We start from the raw sequence: 20,335 nt of genomic DNA, 5'->3' as shown, positions 1-20,335 counted from the left end.
CCAGCCTCGTAACCCTACGGTAGGAGAGAACTCAAAGCACTCGCAGCACACAGCACAGCAGCGAGGCCTGTTTGCGCAATATCTGTCTGTTTGGTTGGCCGCCTGCTTGCTCGTTTCGTCTCGGTGCGGGACATGCATTCATCAATAAAGTGTTACGGTGGAGAGAAACACAATTTGCAAGCCCGCAAAACGGTCGCATACGACGGCTGCAAGGTGGCTGCTAAAAAAACTAATAATCATGCATCTATTGGGGGAGTTTACGGCGAGAAGGGACGAGAGGAATCTTGATTGATGCCTTTCAGCTCTCTGGGGTAGGTCGGACATGTTTAAAGCTATGGCCGAGACCCTTCATCAAACCTAATCAAAATGAGCCTCATTTTCGTGTGGTATTTTACAGCAGCGATAATAAGAATTACGCCACATTTGAGTTGTCGTTCGTTGTGTCGTTTAAAATTGTGGGTTCAAATTGTTGGTTTAAAAAGCCCTTGATGGCAATCCAAGGCTTTGTGTAACCAAACTACGCCTGTAAATATGCAAGTCATTAAACTAGTTTCAATTGTTCTAACTGCAAATCGTTGAAAAATGCATTGAACTCCTCTGGTATTACAGTTTACGAGTATCATCTTTATTAACAAAAACTACAATTGCTATCAACACACGACAACACTTACCTCGTCTATATCTAGGACTGTTTCGTAATACTTGAACTTGTAGATTCTCAAAACCATGTTGCCAGACTTAACGCTCTCGCCTTTAGCATAATGCCTTGCGTTATGTTTACAGGTTTTTACGCTTTTCACACCAACAAATGGGCATGCACAATTCGTGTGAGGCGGGAATTGAAGTGTTATTTAATTTGTTTTTTTTCCACTCGCCGGTGTGCGCGGCCGAGGCAGCAAAGAGGCAAGGGAATGTTGATGGAGTGAAGTGGAGCATTGATAAAATGAAAACATAACAAACCAATCGAAGCGAATGATGGTGTATAGCATAAGGCAAAAAAAAAACAACAATAAAAGAAACAAAACATTCAAATGCGCAGATGGTTACTGTTGTTTGCTGTTGTTGCTGCTGTGTCGCTACAGAAAACAGTAGCGTTTGTTTCGCGATCGCGATACAACAAACGTATCGTTTCGCACGATGCGAATTTAAAACAACCCGGCGTACGCTATTGCGCTTTTAATTTTGGCACTCCATTTTATGGGTTAGGCGATCTTCTGCGATCCTTTCAATCGATGCTTGCACGATTTCGATTCTACGCGTTACAGCTTTTTCATGCGATATTTAAATTTTAAATCGTTTCACTCGCGATTGCGATGATCTGTTTCTGGTTTGGTACGTGATTAGTTTTAGTAAGCCTCAAATGATGCTTTGAGTCTATTTTGTACTGTTACTGCTAATGTAGATGCCCATCAACAATGACGGTCTGGAACGGTTGTGGAAATTATTTGCCGCAGGAATATTTACAAGAATTCATTCTTTCTTTGCTACTACGTAAAAGACAGTTGACATTAAACTCTGAAGATGTATACTTTAGTCTGACAGCCATTACAAATAAATCACGCACATGAATAGAATATTGTTTTAACAAAACGGCAACCACACAAATTGACAAATGCTACTAGGTGCTTGAATGCAAACGGCCATGTTTTATCAAACAACGCTCATCCAATACTGGATTCGTTACCATTACAAATCCTCCATCTTGTTTTCACTATAGTCATCTTTTCAGACCGATGACGTAGTGTGCGTACACTGTGCAGTATGGCGGAATACAGTACCGTAGCTGCATACTATACACCACACATACAGGAAGGCAGGTTGGCGTGGTAGAAATTTGCAACTGAGTGCAAATTAACCTGTTCCAAACACAGTGCGGCAAAAGATAGTAACGATCGTGACGTGATCATCTGGCGAATGATTTGTAAACGAAACCGAACAAAAGGGGAAGATGTTGTGTAGCGCACCCGTGAGCGTGGCAATATATAAACATGGTTGTGTCAAATGTATTGAACTTTTGCAATGATCTGATGGTTGAATTATGGGGCAGGTTATCATTATATCAATATTTTCCAAAACAAACGTCCGGTCTTGTGTACGTTTAGAGTACACAGATTTTCGTTTTTTTAGATTAAATATGTCTTTATATATTTATTATTAGTTTTAAATGGTGCAATTCCTGTTATATGTTTCATTATGCTGTCATTTACGATCTGGTGTCAATTTGTTGCAAAAACCAGAGTCGAAAATATTGATTATAAAGTAGTTATTAGTGTTTGGAGTCACAAAGTTTTTTTTTTAAATGATGGAAGCATTCGAATCTGTATAATCTGTATAATCTGTATAATAAACTGGCTGTGCTGAAAACTCTGAGATATGGGAATCTACAAAGGAATTATTGTTGTCATCATCCGGCAAACGTTAATAAAACTTGCTCAAACGTACATCAATTAACTTACTCTTCTTTCTATATTTCTTTCAGTGCTTCGGGAACAAGTGCGGTCGCTATCGATAACAAAATCGAGCAAGCAATGGTAAGTTTAGCTGGCGATATTTATTTATAAAACGTTATTGCACCGTTCCTGTAGAAACATTATCGTAACGTTATTAAATAGGAAGATGTTGTGCCTGGACATTTCTTTTGTAGTGCAGACACAAGCAAGACTGCGTGACGTGGGTTTGGTGTGTGATAAGATACCGCGAGGATCATATCTTGGTTTATTATTACGCTATTTTTAACAAAAACCACGTAACGATGTTCAATGTGAGGAAACAAGTTTTTTATCTATAGAGAATGAAAAAGGACATGACTCACATGATGCAACGTTTGTGTTAAAGTTGAATACGTTACATGAGTCATTGTTCTTTATTTGACTTATCAAACATACCATGATTTGAGAACTCAGCTAAACTTGAAATTCCAATTAGCTGACTACAAAAATGAAACACATGCGTAGTATTTATATTATTTAATTTTAAAACATGCTCCACATACACACACACCGGTTGGATTAATTTACAGTGAGAACATTTTCAAAAGTTTCCTGCCCTGACTCCATGATGTCACGTGGCGAAGAAACGAACAACTAAACGTTTCGGTAAACAGATCGTCCGTCATGATTTCGAGATCACACACATATATGTGTGTAAACGTGCTTGCGAAGGCTTATCATCGCTCCCGGTGGTGAAGAACCGACCAAATGTTTACTTGAACTGCTTTTTATTCCCGTATTCCTTGCGCTGCCCAGCCTCAACCTTCACTTCGGACCATCCCGGGCGGCGTAAACATTGCGCAGTGGTTGCCTTTTAAAACGAGTTTGCTGTAAAATTTTCTTTTCGTGCTGTTCAAACCGGTTATGTAAATTCAGCCGGTAAAGATATTCATTCAAGCTCGAAAGTTAGTTCGTTTGTTTTAGATTGCCATTCCGTTACCGTTGCTATTAAATACAGCGTGTACTCCCAGACGATGAAAAGGGCGCCAAAAATTATAGTATGCTGTTATTTTTTCATATAATAACTTTGCTTCGTAGCCTGTTTCGCTTGCATTAGCGTGTACTTGATCGTCAAAGTGATAACAGCATGCATGTTTGTTTGACACCATTCTGCTATTTTTCGGTAGGAAGATTTTTGTTGATGTTCATGTTCAGGGACGTGTTGATTTGTTGATATGAGTGTAATAACGTAACAGACAACAATAATAATACTGTTCACGGTAATGAACAATCGTAACCGCATTTAGGAAATGGTTTCGTTAAATAATTCCATGACGAAAAAATATATGCAATTGAAATTGTATTTCACATTAATTTGAGTAACAATCACATTTATAGCGTTTGTTTATTTTTAGCTTCACGTAATGTCAATGTTTATAGATTGAGTTATTGATAAGATTTTTCATCTGTTGACCTTGAACAAGCGAGTGTGAGATTATTCCTACGCAAAATGTACGTCTAAATTATCGCCAAACCGCTTTTTATTTATAGCTTATCTACCTATTTACTATCGGTCAACGGGCGTACCTTGTAAAAGTTTGGACTCTCCCATTCGACTAGCCATTTTGATTTCTATCATGTGTTGTTTTGCGTTCTTGTATCTGTATGATTACTAACCACGCATGTCGCTTGTCGTATCGTAACCCCGCTGCACCGAAGGAAATAAACTTTGGAGACATCTCCTTCTACGGACGGCTCGCGAACCGGTTGGACCGCTGTCTTGTGAATCTGACATGTGCACATAAGAAGCGAAGCAACAACAAACAATCCTACATGCACTTTCTCCATTCACCCTGTGGGGGAAATATTGGGGGGGGGGGGGGGGGGGGGCGTGTGCATGTGCATGGATTGGTGGTGGTGCTTTATTATTTTTTTGCACACATAAAAAGCAAAATCCTACCTGTCCCAAGTAGGTCAATCCAATTAAGGATAGGCACTATGCCACGAGGTATTTCACGTTCGTTTGTTCTTGAATGAATGTTTTGCAATATTTTCAACTGCCTATGGGCAGTGAGTGGCGTTGCTTTTGCTTGGTTTAAGTATTTTTACCATCGATTTTATCAAATATTATCATACGTAGTTGAATTTTTACAATCAAATGAATCGGAACTAAGCAAATGATTGGTTATTTTACTTCATACTAGTTAATAATTACAATTTGAATTGTGCAGCTAAAAGTGTATCTCATCGTACAAATGGTGTGTGCGTTTCTTCACAACTAAGTCCTTTGCAATGCGCGTCCTCGACTTAACTCTTTGTTACAATCATCCACAACATTTTCTTATCGCACAGTCACTGGAGGTGCAAAGTATCGCATCCAAGCATAATCTCAAAAGAAAATATTTAATTGTTACATATAATCGTCTTTGTTGCACTGCGGTCTCTTAACGTTCTCCAGGATGGAGGAATACATAACTGGTTCGTCTTGTACTGGCAAACTGTTGACTTCTTTCATTACTGATATCTCGCCATCAGTGTGGGGTCTAAGTGTAGATAGTCTAGATGGAAGGAGGTAGACTGCTCGTGTCGATGTAGCGACAATGAAAAATAATACTTGCCTCCCTCATGTAAACAGTGTCAGCTGGATCGAACCAGTTATAACAGGTGCATGAGCGGATCATCAGCACCTCTTTTATAAACCTTATCAGCGAGACTTGTCGATTGGATTTTTCCTTTGAGATTTAATGAGAAGGGTTGATAGGTGAGTCTACAGCGACCGATGAAATGATGTTTATGAATATTTGGTAATGGTTAGAGTTTTGTGCTGTTGCTCGTTCAATACCAGAACATCTACGCTGTATAATAAGAGACTCGTAGTTTTACATTATACTGAGTACAACAAATGCATTTAAATTTTTAATATTTTCCCGCCTTTGATTCTTTTCCATTTATATTTCCTTTCCACATGTACATTTCTACTATCACCGATCACTGAAGAGATTGCGCACTGGCATATGTAGCATGTGACGCTAAGTGCAAGCGTGATATGACCTTCGCATTTTTTCAAGTGAATCGCAGATGTTGTGTGTACCGCTTCATTCATCTTCGTTCACAAGATCCTAGAGCTAGATGCCTTTTCGATTGGAGCATCAGCTACAGTCTTCCAACTGCCAAGACCTCTAACTCTCTCTTATGTCCATATTTAGAATAAGATTCCACCGTACTTCGCTATTCGACGGTGATAAAAATCTGCCCACTTTCACACTCGCCGTCCATCCATACTACCCAAAAGGGCCGCCAAGCATTTTCGTGCCTCCGCACACACAGGGAACAACATCGTTTGCACTATCACGCCATGGGCTCGTGTTGGAGCGGTGTACGATTAAAGGGGGAGGGGGGGGGGGGGAGTGTGCCAGCCAAACAGTAAAGTCGTGTAGAACATTCGCTTGGCGTAGAAACGAAAGAGGAAACGCGGAGCGCGAGATTGAGCAAAAGGGAGAGTGAAATGTGTAATGATGCACCGAAACATTCCGATGAAGGTGTCTTCTCCTTATCGAAGGTGAGCTGCATGTGTGCATATGCTCATCGAATTTTCCACGATCTCATATTTTCCCAGCAAGACGACGGGCCTTTCGCTTTCAAGCCCAAACGTACTGCGAGAGCCGTGAGACCATGTGCGGAGCGTAAAAATCGCCCGTGAGCAAGCTGTTCGTGAGTTGGTACAGCTAACACGCTAGCTCCCCTCATATCTCCAACACATTAAACGAGCGGAGAGAGAGAGAAAAAGGGAAAGAGAGAGATAGGGAGAGAGAGAGAGAGAGATAAGACTGGTAAAACGGCAAAACAACACCATTAGAGGGAAGGCTGTTTGTGTCACACACTCTGAGGCCTGTGGGAGATGCTTGTTTGTACAAGCTCTGGGGGCCGCCGCCAGACGTGGAGTTGCTGCTGCTGGTTTGCTCTGTTGTGTAGTTCACCATAAAACTGCTCACTTCCCACCGCCAGACAGTCAGTCGCCGTTTGAATGTCTGTTGGATCGTAGTGGCAATATTGTTATTCATTTCGGTTGCGCTATTCTTGTGCCTCAAGCAGTGCCGGACAACGTGTAACCGGTTCGTGGTGAGCCAAAAACAAGCACTTTTCGTCAAACGATAACGCGACAGACAGGAGTCGGGAATACAGCGGCCTATCACATCCAGCTAACACAGAGCGATAAGACCACGGATCCCTCGTGAATTGTGAATTGTTGTGTGATTATCAAAAAAAAAAGCTATCGTCCTTGAAACGAGTAGGCCGTCAGTTGTTGACTGTGAACTTGTTCTACGGTTGAGTTTTAATCACGTCATCTGCCCACTACTCTTGCCAGCTGGTGACGGTGAAGGTGCTAGTTTAAAAAAAAAAAGATCGTTCAATTGAAACCGAATCTCACCTCACAGGATCACGTGATCCAAGCAAAAGCAAAGTGCAATTTATAAAAATACCTCAGTAGTGCCAACGCGCGTTCATATATACACTTTCTGGACTGGTTAAGCAAGCCGATTGACGCGTTCGCTCGAAGAAATATAAAAATGGAAACGCTTCCGGCCATAAACAATCCCTATCCTGCCCTTTCGACCGTGCTGAGACAGCAGCAGCAACTACAGCAAACGTCGTCGTTGACCGAGAACTTGCTATATGAGATTAAACAGAAGGGCCAGGACAATACCTGCTACGTCATGGTGCAAAATGTGAAAGTAAGTAAGCCGTGAGCCGGGCCGAACCGGACACTCCTTTAATTATCAGCTCGCGCTGCTAGCAGCTAGCACATATGCTAGACACACGTGCAAAACGGTGCCGATATTTGCGATCAAATAGCAAACGGCGTATCATTAAGGGACCCGTGACTTCCCCTCCGTCGTCAAAAGGCTGGCCGTGATTGTGTGTGATTTACCTGCGTTTATTCTACACTCACCTCTTTTGCTGCTACCGTTTGGGTTCTTGGTGGAGTGAAGGGGGAGTGGGGGGGGAGAATGTGTAGGGCTCATTAAATTTAAATTGCCGTGGCATGGGTTGGTTCGATTACTATTTCGCTGTTAAATTAAGTCCGATAACCTTCACCCGCTTGGTGGTGGTTGTGTGCTGACAAGAAAGGTAGCAGGGAAGTTTGTTGTAGATGAGTCATTGGTTGTGTGGCGTTTTGGTCGTGGCATTCAATCACCCTTTGCTTTCCAGCAGTTTTAGTTTAGAAAGAAAGAGAGATAGTAGAAGAAGCAAACATTCCAAGTGTAACCAAATTGCGGCGTCTCAAAATACATTTCGACAGACAAGAATGTGTGTCGCCTAGTGATAGAGCGTATTGGCGAGAATCTTGGCACATTGGAAGAAAAATGTCATTTCAAAGATTTTCCTCTCCCTTTCTCATGGCGTTAAAAGCATTTCCTAGGTTAGCTCACCTATTACACCTGCCGTCTGTGTGAACGTGCTTAATGTGTGAGTGAGGAATGATCCTTGAACTCGGTCGTGTAGGGGCGTGTAAAGTGAATATTTCATACAAACTGTGACAAAGTTCAGCCTCCTTATTTTGTTTCCTTGGTCAGGGGGACATATCCAGCCTACCAGCCTTCCTCTCGCGTCCCAACCAACCCAACAACATTCTCTTTGAATTTATATGTGCTAACCATTTAATTTTCGTATACGAGTTTGGAATGCTGTTTCTCTCTCTTTGGAGCTGTACCTTGAATAAAATGCTTAGAATAGGTATTTTCCTTTCAGCTTGATATTTGATCAATCAACGTGGTAGCAGCACCCACCAGCGGGTAGCGGCGAATAACGCATCTCTCTATTGGGGGCACAGAATATTCTTGAGACGCTAAATAGCGCTTATATTCGAGCACATGGTGCAGCACCGCACGCGATGCGGACGCGCTGCGGCTGTTGACGACGACTAGCTGGAATTGATTTTAATTGAACAGCCGGCCAATCACGCCCCGCTCTTACGCTCTGCAAATGTATATTTTGCTAGTTTTAAAAGCGCTGCACACACACACACACACGCCCTGCAAAGCAACCGATTTTGGTCGATGGCGTGAATGAACCAACAACACAGCGCCCAAGATATAAATAGAATATGTTAATCTGTGTGTTTTCGTTCCCGCAATCAATCGGCTCGAAAATAGTTCACGCTTTTTTGCCCTCCCAGAGTGCCGCCACCATCGACCATCGGCGACGATCGGGATTGGTCCAGGGTGAAATATTTGTTTTTGATGTTTTGTGCTGTGGTAGAAACGGTAACTATTTCGGACGAGACGCGGGCAGCGTACCACGTTTGACGCACAACGGATGGGAGGGCTTTTCGTTGGCGAAAAATCTTCATCCGCAATTGATTGGTGGTGCGTCCATTCGATTGACAAAAGACGAAGTCGCGGTTTTATCGGTATGACGATCGGATAATAAAACTCCTTCATGATTCCTGTCCGGCTGCTTGTTTGTCACTTGTGCAGGGCGAACAGATTTCTTATCGCGGTGGAAAAATAACAGAAAAGGTGCACATGTGAAGATAGTAGATGGTGTTGTTTTGCAGCAACGGCAAATAACAACCCTCGTATAGCGATCGTATAACATCAAGCGGCGTCAACTCGAATGAAACGCACACACACACGTACAAAGGCCGTGTTGTTTATCTTATCGGCAAATCTTTTCATTTCTGTCAACCATGGTCCCATGTTTCCGCGGGCGGTTGTTTCTTGTTGTTGACAATTCTAGATCTTTATGGTTTGCGAACCGGTTTTTGGTGAGTTGATGACGTTTCACACCATATTTGGGCGTGAGATGTGTTTGATGCAAATCGTACCAAAACTTGAACCGATTTCCCTTCACTACGCACACTGCTTGCTCCTATCGTCATCCAGTAAAGCCTTTCCGGCACAAATAAAGCTTCACATTTGATCGCTCTTCCGATGTGAAGTGATGCTAAATATAGATCTGCCATTGATCGGATGCAGTTCAGCTCGCAGCGGACAACGGGTTCTCTACTCCCGCCATTTAGTATCAATTAGCATCACAAGACAAAGCGGGCAACCCGTGACCGAACCCAGACACTATCAAGTTTGAGTCGCGTGTGTGGTGCTGGTACCTTGACTGTGTGATTGGTTTTCCGCAATGTTGTCATGGTTTTGCGTCGCTAACGCGATCGATCGCTTATATTTGCCAGAAACGGATGACGATCGTCGGTGCTGGTGTGGTAATGGTTTCAAGTGGTGAGCGCCAAGTAAGATGACGCCATCAAACGACTTTTTCTCTTTCGCTCTGTGGAGGATCAATCTGTTCGTAATGTGGTATGATCGATTCTACAAACACCGGAAGTATTGATGATTCAAGCAATTACTAAACATTATTCGTCGTTGACATTCACATCGTTATGTGGGACGTAACGAAAACGTTTTCTTTCCGAGTTTTATGAGATTCCTTGATGTTGCTTGCAGTGCTTGTTTCCTCCAAGAACACTTTGACCTATGGCATATTTAACATCGCAGTTTTCATCAACAAATTATAATGTGTAGTTTGAATAGACAAGGTATAACGTCGAGGCGATTGCGATATATTGATGCTTGCTTTGTAATATCAATAAACAACGCCTTTATCTCTTATTCATTCAAATAAGTATGCACTTACAAAATGTGAAGCAAAAAGCAAACATCAAAAAACTAAAATAAAACATCATTAATTACAGTCGTTGCCGCTAAATTTTGACTCTAACTCACTTATTTTTGTCTCGAAGGCACCAATTTTTGACAGCGTTTCACGATTTTTGTCTCGAAGGTATCAATTTTTGACTGTGAGTCAATCGCTTTATTTACAAAATTTTATGTAATTTCTGAAACTGTGTGTTCTGAAATGATTGAAATTAAGTTAAATAGTGAATAATTTTATTGATACAATTTAAAATAAATCAATTGTTTTGCCAATTTTGGCAGTTTCAATGGAGTGAAAAAAATTGGCACGTATTTTCAGCTGTAAACAAAAGCTTTAGAAATTCTAAAATTTCATCATTTTTTCTCAAGAAACAATCAATTTACACAGTTTTTGTATTTTTTATGAGTTGTGGAATAACAATTGTTAAAAATCTGCTTAAATACCTTGTAAAATTGTCATTATTCCTACAAGAGTCAAAAATTGATGACTTACAGACAAAAATAGGTGCGCACTGTCAAAAATTGATGCCTTAGAGGCAAAAATTCATGCGCACTGTCAAAAATTGATGGCTTAGAGCCAAAATTTGGTGGCAACGACTGTATGATTATGTTTCACTTTTCCAATAGCTTTACTGTAATAGCTACATTGCTATACCAATCGAATGAAACAACTTACTAACATCTTCATTTAAACTCATTCTTGTTTCAGGATCTGGTCAAATCGCACCTTATGTTTGCTGTACGTGAAGAAGTTGAAGTCCTAAAAGAAAGGATATCTGAGCTGATGGACCGTATCAACCAACTCGAGTACGAAAACAACATTCTCAAAGCGAACGCATCACAGGAAACGCTGGCACAGCTGACCACTGGAGGTAGTACAGTAGCAGCAGCGGCGGCAGTCGCAGCAGCTGCCGCAGCAGTGGCACAGCAGCAACTCACGGCGATGCCAAACATCAATGTTGGCCCCACCAAAGTACCAACCTCCTCGGCAAACCCTGCCAACCCTGGTTCCGTTTCCTAAGCTTAATGTTCCAAACCAGCCGTTAGACGTACACTTGACATAAAGACTATTATAATTACTAGTACTACTAACCGAAGCAAGCAACATCATCACCGAGAGCATCGAGTGCGCGTAGAGAAGACGCAAACATTTCGCGAATATAGAGGGCCGGTGCTCTAGACCACTCGAAAAAAATGTTGAGCAGACTAGGACGCCGTTCATCCTGTGTAGTTTGGAATGCTGCCTCCTAGTCCGAGCCCGAGTGACTGGCGCGCTCTGTGATTGATGACGCGCGCGGACAATAGTGTTCCAACTCAGGCACTGATTGTCTCCGAGGAGGAGTGAATCGTGGGTTGATGCTGCTCGACACTCATGCTTCTCAACTTCTATTCCAAGTCCCTGTTAGTATTAACGTTTTTGCACACCAGATCCACTGATCTTGTTCACACATTTCCTCGAAAGCAGCAGTTCTGAATATCCGTGTTTGCGGAACGGCACTACAATAAAATGGTTGAAATTTTGGAGCGTAAGCAGCAAGGGAACACAACCGCAGGATGGGATGTATGCTAGAGTCCATTAGGTCCAGAGTAAGCGAGACACTGGGAAATCAGGAATTCCATTACGCGTGTAGCCAATTCGATAGTGAACGACAGCGTGTGAAGTACGCAAACCACCCTAAAGCTAGAAGGAATTCTCGAAGGAAGCAACACATACACATGCTGGTGGTGGTCATCGCAAACGTAAAGATGAATCACGAACAGTAAAGGAAAATAAGATAATGTTGCCAATGGTAGTTGAAACGTATCTAATCATTCTGAAACCCGTATGAACCGTAGTATCACTTCGTAGAAGTAGTCGGTAAGGTAATGTGTATTGGTTTGAAAAGCCGGTACCATTGACCACCTTAACAAAACAGGCATCGAGTTAAAACCGGCGATGCTACTGGCCAAAGTACCGGCCTATTTTGTTCGAACAGTAGCAGAGTAATATGCACAGTGGTCTAAATTACATACACGATACAGCTTTAGCACGATGCAACTGCTTCCAGAATTGTGCAGGGAGTGTGATTCGTGGCCAAGGCAAAGGGTTAGCGCAACGTTGCAGAACACGGAAAGAAGCCAACAAACGGAACTGAGATACACGAAAATGTGATTTAATGATAGGAAGTGACTAGTGACAAGCGAAAGTGTCAGATGGAAAGGCAGAGATTGCATCATACATTTAGCCAACTTCCAAAGCAAGTATAGGTTATGAATTGCACCGGAGAGTAATAAACAAACGCCCTAACACATGCTGATCATAACACAGCATTATCCAAACTATGTGCTTTTATTTCAAAGTATCCATGTATACTGTATTTTAGTCGTTGGATTTTTGTGTCTACATACGTTGCATCCATTGTCAAGCTGGTTATCACTGGAGCAAAGCAGTGTCAAGTTAGTATTGGCTGTCTACTCTTCGCTGGCAACTCTACACCCCAAACCGAACGCTCTGTCCTTTTTTTTACTGCTCCGCGCGTGCAATGTAGCACCGAAGTATGGTCCTGAAACGGGTTAACAAAATGGAAGTGGGGCGAGGGACGACATAAACCTACCTACCCGCCCATGGCTGTAGTAGTAGTACTGGTGGAAGCAATATTTTGTTAAATTATTTCATTTTTTAGTGTTTGCTTTTGAGCTACCGTTGCGTTGACTTTAGTATAAACCCGATCAATCATAGGAAAAGTATCACAAGAAAAAGCAGGTCTTTGTGTGAGTTTACGAGTACGAACGTACAGCAAGAAATAATAGGAAAGGGCTGGTAAAAAGGCAAATACATGTGATCCGTTTGTACATAATGATGATGGGAGGGAATGTTTAGGAAAAACAAGCATGAGATTTATCGAGCTAGAAAGCACGAGAGCATATTGTACCACACACACGTGCGCGCGCGTTCATGCCATGGGCGTTTGAAATAGGTATAAAATACATGTAAACTAATTACAAAACTGGTCCATGAAGCAGTGTGAAAATTGTTGTGTGGACGTCACCCAGACAGCTGCAGCAAGTGATCGTGATATGATATGAAGCGAGAGAAAGATAGGCGATGTTTGCGACTCGTGCTTTTTTACTGTTTGTGTTTTAATGCCGTGCCCGTGTAGTAGACTCTTTGGTACCAAGTACCAGGCGCATGCCAGGCGGATTTGCGCTAAATGAAATGAAAGTAAACCACTGTTATCACTATTGCTTTACACTGCATGCACACAACACAACAGATAGCAGCACACAAAAGAAGCAAAATATTTAACCGATCAACGACATCGGAGACGAGCTGATTGATTGTGAGCTGAAACTTATTACTCCACATAATTGCCAACACGGAACAATTGGGTCACGCGTATATGAGAATGCAACACATTTAAACACCGCCCAGCTGTACCTATCTATACACCGGAACAAATCCATACCAACACACGAGAAAGGGGAAAATACGTTAAAAAGATGCCCACCAGTCGGTCATCATTATGAGGAGCATATATGGTTTATATTTTTATTAAAGAATGCTACAAAATACATAAATCGATGAAAATGTTGAAGGCCAACACACCAGCATCAAACTAGCTTGTGTGGAGTGAAGACCGGGCAATACGAAACAAGTCATGAAAGCATAAATAATAGATAACCCTAACTGCTTGTCATCCGCGTCTAGCGATTAAGTTTAATAGGGCAAGCTGTTTAATCGAACAATTCCTACTCGCGGAAAGCAGAAGCAAACATAGTAAAGCGCGCAGGAAATTGAACAGTCTATTTGGTAAGAAAGCAGATGTGCGCAGTATGAAGTTGAATATGTACGTGTCCGTACAAGGAAGCGTTTAGTTTCTCTTTTGGTTTTCGCAGAATCTGAAGAAATCGTTTTTTTCCGATCGCTATCGCTTTAATTTCCTCCGCGAGTAAACAGGTCACGTTTATTTACATTTATTACTTTTTTATTTATTGCAACACAAGATCCTATCAAATAATCCTACTAGAATGCAAATCAAAAAAATAAAAAAAAATACAAAACATGAATCGAAATTACTGCAAATGATGTGTGTGTGTGTGTCTGTTGATGAACGCGGTGCACTTAACCGTGCATTGTAATGATGCGGAAAAAAAAGAAAGTACATAAAACGAAAACAGATTGTAATAAATCTAAACACGGAATTAATGACAAGTTTTTGGAAAGTGAAGCTTTTGCATCCGAAAACTAGCACACATGCTACCAAACAAAGGTATAAACAAACCTCAAATTCTGCCTAAATGATCTACTAATATGTTAAAACTACCTTCTCATGTATGTGCTGTTTCTATTCTCCGTCACTGAACATAGACCAGCGTGTAATACTAAAAATCCGTCTCGGGACTCATCGGTCGGCCCGAGACATTTCTCGAACGCAACGGGAGCTCGCCTGGGCTTTCGGGCGATGTGGCCCTAGGAGAGAAGAGACCGTCTCGCGCATAATCTCGTCTCAACGTAGGATCAACTCTAGGACTGCTATGCTGCTGCGGCACTCGTCCCACCACGCCGGAACGATAATCACTGTCATCATCGCTGTCTGTTTGGCCGCGAGGTAAACTGGTCGCCGACCGGAAGTCCAGCTGCTCATCTATTTCGCTCGACGTTTCTCTCTTTGGCAGCTGGCGCACAACCTGGGCGTAGTTGGCCGAACTCGCGGCAAGTGGCGAGACGGACCGAACCGTCGGATAGGACGGTTGCGTGTTTTGAATGGTTTGTACCGACGGTGGTAGTACGCCTTCATCGGCGATCAGTGTTGCTGATTGTACGGCCGCCTCCGAAGTTGTGGAACGATCAACCGTGTCTGAAACGCTGTTATTCAAGGGCATCAATTCGGTCATGGTTTGTGTCCTCGCTGGTGATATGAATCGCATCTCGATCGGATTCCTGAGGAAGAGAGGAAATAATTCACTGTGGTGATTAGTGCGAAGTGTGACATTTGTGACAACGATAGCTTACCGAAGCAAAGTGTCGTCATTTTCACCGTACAAAGCAGTATCCTTCACGAAGTAATATACCACCATCTCGAAGATTAGACCGATGATGATTAAGGCTGCTGTTATCATGTTAAGAATATTTCCAAACGTCGGCGTCTCGTGCAGAAAGCAGTGCCGCTCGTTCGATGACCAAAACTGACACGTGTGTGCTGTGAAGGAGCGAGCAAGTTACCGTTTTACCTCAACGCCGTTGTAAAGGGCCGTGCGAACCACCTGCGTGCCATTTGTTCAACGAACAAAAAAGCTAGCAAAGTGCCCACGCTGGAAACGTATTACTTACTTGCCACCACCTGATAGATGGCTGTTCCAGGCAAATAAACCACCAGCCCGACCAAAGTCAGCTCCACCGCTAGCGCCATCGCCTTGTCTTGCGTCAGCACCGAGCGCAGGCTGATGATCACCTTACCAGTCAGGCCCGAGGCCAGTAACATCGCCACTATCACCGTCAACACCTGAAACACGATCCAGTACGGTTGACAGTCGTCAATCCCACAGGCGCCCTCAGTTGCATCGCCACCGTTCTCCAGCACGATGTCCACATCAACACCGCAAGAGCAGTTTCGGTAGATCACGATATTGTTGATTTCCTCCCGATCCTGACAACCAGCATGGCACGGCGAAAAGTATGTAAACCGACTGTCGATAGGGCAGACCGGTGTAAATGGTACGTTCTCCTCGCACACACAGTTGGATGCGCAGAACGGTTTGATAAGCTTACGGCCACGGTAGGCGCCTGCTATTTGTTCTTCGCCGCACGAGATGAAAATGTACGCTGCGCGTAATGTAATTTTGGAAAAGAAATCATTATTTAATCATATGTTTAGTTCTTGTTGCTATTGCTATTTCGCAGCCGAACAGCCCTTGCCGCAATTTGAACGATCATGTTTCTCGTAGTTTCGCTATTCTCTAATAGATGGCGCCACGTTTGCAGCAAATTGGGAAATGTGTTTTGTATACTTTTTTTTGTTTACAGGATTAGGGAATTATACTTTTTGCATATGTTTGCGTTACGGTTCACAGTAAAGCAATAGAACAACATAAGCAATGCTTTTGGCATTAAATATCTACTATTTATATTTAAATGCAAGTAATAATTGCTATTTTGTTGTACAAACAGCACTAAAGTTACGCTATAGTATTGCATCTATGCAACTAATCTAAAATAATAGTGAAAACTTGATGGTGTTATTAGCCAAATTGGATTAACAAATAATTGAAGCCTAGTTGAGCCCTTTAATCTTTCTCCATTTTGTCTCTGAATATAGCAAAAATTCAACAATCTGGGATTCATCGTTCTATCACTTCCAACCAATATCAATCCATTATCCTACAATCCGAAAATGGTCTGGGGTTTTTTGAAGAATAGAATTAGGAATATAAATATCATTTTCTTTGAATTTGATCTTAAATTCGTACGTGGTGTTTGGTCGTTACGGCACAGATCGCCGTTGCTTATAATTTTGTTTCAAGATAGCTTAAAAACTTGCAAAATGCACGGAAAAAATTAATATCCTTTAAAATACGTTGATCGACAAACTTACCAATAAACAGTCCTGTAGCCACCACCCCAACAATAATGTTCCATCCAGCTAACTTTCTGCGAATAATTAAAAATAAAATGAACATGAACGAAAATAATAGTAATGCAAAACATACAGATTATTCAATTGTATACGGAAGCAACCTAGCCTGCCCAAGGTACTCTGTATTCAAATCACTACACTAACCACAAGGATTAAATAATCAAGCCCTGCTTGTTCTGGAGGTCAAATTTTAACAATTTTACTATTGGTATTAAATATGGAGATGTGTTATTGTGTGCACTTTAATCACTGTGCACCCGCAAGCACTTGCGTCTTGCGACCGAGCGTTGTTTGACAAGGCCATGGATAATATTGATTAGCGACAGTTGTCCCCGTTTATACGGACAAACTGCCGCCAATGCCTTTCGACAATTGTGCTCACAAAGCCGACTTCAAAGACCTAACCACGTTTAATTACATTTATTTAGCACGCTTGCAGCGGGCAAATCGAACATTCACAGACACTGAATTGGGCCTAGAGCAAATGGCTTGCATACATGCAAATGCACAAGACACTAGCAACATAAGTTCGTTTTCAATGATTAAGCAATTAATGATTTAATCAAAATTCATTTCTTTTTTTCCAAAAACAACCCCTATCCCGCGTTTTAATAATACTCTATTGCTTTGCTATGATCACAATTAGGGGAAATCTCAACACATATTGCTAATAGTCAAGTTTAAAACGTACCTGGCCGAAGGATTAGTGCTGGCAATGACGAGTGCCGCCACAATCACGCCCACAGCAGCGGCAAACGGTCGTATCAGGTTGGTAATCAACCGGGACGCCCATTCATCGTTTATACCGTCCGCATGCGACGTGGGCAAAAAGAAGCGCGACTGCAGATAGGACTGTTCGTGCGAGTGGAAGTTCACGATGCCGGTCTGGATGAACACCAGGGCTAGCACGTTGCACACGAGCACCTTGTTGGAGAAGACGCGCCTTAGCGTGGCCCAGAGCGTTATATCGGCCAGCCACTTGTCGGCGGTAGCGATCGATTGCATGCTGTTGTTGGTGGCCGTTTCGACGATATCGTTGGCCGCCTGGCGTACCATCGTGGCGAGCAATCGCTTCGGGAACAGTGAGATGACGAAACCCAACAGGAAGGTAAGCGGCCCTATGATGGCCCATCCAAGCCACCAGCCCAGCGTGGTGGCACCCACAGCTAAGCCGATGCCAAGTCCTAGCTGAGCTCCCCAAATGCGCGCCGCTATGACGCATCCTGTTGGTGGGGTGAATTGTTACTGTGCTGGTGGTGTTAGGGTTTCGCCCATGTCGTTGCAAATACGTACCGATCAATCCGGGACTGTGATGCGTGCGTACGTTATCGTCGATATAGCTGATGCCCAGCGCGTAGATGGCCACATTGGCGAGGCCAATCAGAACCTGCGCGATAAACATCAGTACCAGTGTTGTAATAGCGTACGGTCGATCCATAACCAGCCGTCCAGATTGTTCTAGCGTACAGGTTTTGTCCATGTTCAGTGCCTCAATGGTGTTGCTTTCTTCCGAGCTGGGTTGTAAGTAGTAAACACACGCATGTCAAACTTATTAGTCCGATATCACTTCACGCAACATCTTATTATGTCTTATTTTTTATAGGCAGTCTCACTTCTTCGCTGTGCACTAAATAACTCTACAATACTCGATACTCTCACCCTGATTGTTCACGCAGAGGTTCACTCACTGCTCACCATACTCACTTGTGCGTTAGCGTCGGTATGATCAGCACTATCAAGCTGATTGCCTGCAGCATGAATATTCCGCCCAGCCACGATATCCGATGGAACCGATTGCCCCAATAGCTCACCAGCAACGCGAACAGGCCCTGCGCAACACCGGCCGTCACTAGCAACCAGTCCAGCACGATCGGATCGAAGCTCAGCTCGCTGGCCGCTTGGTGTGCTGCCAGCCGGAAGTAGCTCTCGATGCCACCGCTAACGAAAGCCACCAGCGATAGGCACACGACGAAGGACGTAGCAGTGCCCAACCGTATACATCCTGGACCATTACAACAGCTGCACGCCGTCACACCGCAGTCGATCGAATCTGTCCCAAAGAAACATAAAATAAAATGGTCCACAACCCGTACATTGGCACGCGTTAATTCGGGGTAAGCATTGGACTGATAACAACAACAAAATTCCGATTGCGCTATCTTTCGCACGATGGGCGTGGACCTGGCTACGCAATCCTGTGTGGAGGTGAGTAATGGTTCGCCGTCTGCCAGAGACCACTCACCTTGCTTTATGTTGTTTGCGTTCGCTTCGATGCGCGGGTATCGTTCGTGGTTGCTTAGCAATGATTCTTGGCGCATCATTTTGGTGATCTATAAGCGAAATTCCGTTCCACAATCAAAACATCCTGCACTGTAGGCACTGTAACGATTTGGAAAATGTTGCACAATTAAACACACTCTGCGATCCGGCAAGGTGCTGGATCCTGTACCTCTAGCTGGTGGATTGTTTCATGGACAAACTCTTACTAATACAGCGGACGGTACGGTAGGGCCAACGGGTGAACTGTTATCTGCAGCATTACTAGTAGGTGCTATCTTATCTTATCGTAAAGGTTTTATTTTAACATAGTGACACCGGGTGGTTCGAAAAGTTAGAGCAAGTGCTAGTTGATAGCTAGTTATTGTGAAGTTTTGTTTAATGTTAATAAATGTATGAATTGTTCTCCGTTATGATTTTCATTTTCATTAAGTTTTGCATTACATTTGAATGGATATTATGTTTTTTTTTTACTTTTTTATTCGCCTTAAACTTATTTTCATTTTATTTATCAGTTCTATATTGCACTAATATTTTATAAATAATACACAATATTTTTAAATATGAAGATGTACCGTGGTTTATAATTGGGGGCTCCTGTAAAGTCACCATTTTTTTGCAGATTATCAAGATCAGGATCCTGCATTAGTTTGGCAAACAAGTTAAGCAAGTCTACAGACCAGATATAGTTCATTTACCAACGAAAGGACTAAAAAAAGAAATTTTATTTTTGATAAAAAATAAAATAAAATTCTAAATCTAAATTAGTATACTGTACACGGTATAAGCCATTACTGATGCATTTTCGATTTATTAACATAATAATAATAATAAATTTTGTGTTCGCCTTCAGTCCGATTTGCCTTGTGTCAGTCTAATAGTTAATAGACATCTAATAGTTACCTGTCTAATAGAATAGTCTAATAGCTTAAATCGTAACTAATTTAATCTGTTTCTAACAACCCTTCAATACGATGTAAAACTAAACATAACAAACCTGTTTGTGGACGCCTAACATCATCCAGGTAACTATACATTTATCAGTGAAACAATTGTAGTACCTTATATATAATAATATTTACCTTAGATAGTACCTTAGGTAGTACCTTAGATATAATATTTTCACATTTCAACTCACCAAACGGTTTCGCAGCTTTACCAACCATTACTTTAATGGGCCAAATATGTCCGAATAATGTGTTTTGAGTATGTTCAACTATCATTAGCAATTTCAACTAATGTATTCGTCCCAATCCGGATGCTTCAATGAAACCTTTTTGATGAACCAAAAAATATTATTGCTGACTATGGTACAAACATATTCATTTCTACTAGGACTGCAGTA

The 20,335-nt window shown here is 42.3% G+C and overlaps 2 protein-coding genes across 18 annotated transcripts in view; one reads left to right on the top strand and one right to left on the bottom strand.

Annotated features, from left to right (window-relative positions):
- LOC1279469 (protein bunched, class 2/F/G isoform) overlaps positions 1–12,418 on the top strand; it is a 39,200-nt gene extending 26,782 nt beyond the window's left edge. For all 16 annotated transcript variants that reach the window (XM_061657275.1, XM_061657265.1, XM_061657273.1 and 13 more), the window contains 2 exons: positions 2,480–2,531; positions 10,809–12,418. In XM_061657275.1, coding sequence (XP_061513259.1) covers positions 2,480–2,531; positions 10,809–11,120 — 364 coding nt within the window. In that variant the 3' untranslated portion in view covers positions 11,121–12,418. The remainder of the gene's footprint in view (positions 1–2,479; positions 2,532–10,808) is intronic.
- A 1,722-nt stretch (positions 12,419–14,140) lies between these two features.
- LOC1279468 (solute carrier organic anion transporter family member 4C1) lies at positions 14,141–19,235 on the bottom strand. 2 transcript variants are annotated; one of them, XM_061657281.1, is made up of 9 exons: positions 19,163–19,235; positions 18,956–19,092; positions 18,418–18,763; positions 18,007–18,227; positions 17,405–17,936; positions 16,672–16,727; positions 15,411–15,902; positions 15,093–15,279; positions 14,141–15,020 (listed from the first exon to the last, which is right to left on the bottom strand). In XM_061657281.1, the coding sequence occupies exons 2-9, from the start codon at positions 19,032–19,034 to the stop codon at positions 14,462–14,464; spliced, it is 2,472 nt and encodes an 823-aa protein (XP_061513265.1). In that variant the 5' UTR covers positions 19,035–19,092; positions 19,163–19,235; the 3' UTR covers positions 14,141–14,461. The 2 variants fall into 2 exon arrangements, with proteins under 2 accessions (XP_061513265.1, XP_061513266.1); XM_061657282.1 differs by lacking the exon at positions 19,163–19,235 and having other exon boundaries at positions 18,956–19,156.
- Between the last annotated feature and the right edge of the window lie 1,100 nt (positions 19,236–20,335).

The sequence above is a fragment of the Anopheles gambiae genome, chromosome 3 (genome assembly GCF_943734735.2).
Source record: "Anopheles gambiae chromosome 3, idAnoGambNW_F1_1, whole genome shotgun sequence".
NCBI lineage: Eukaryota > Metazoa > Arthropoda > Insecta > Diptera > Culicidae > Anopheles > Anopheles gambiae.
Note: the sequence above shows the minus strand (reverse complement) of the source record. Positions and strands in the feature narration are given on the sequence as shown.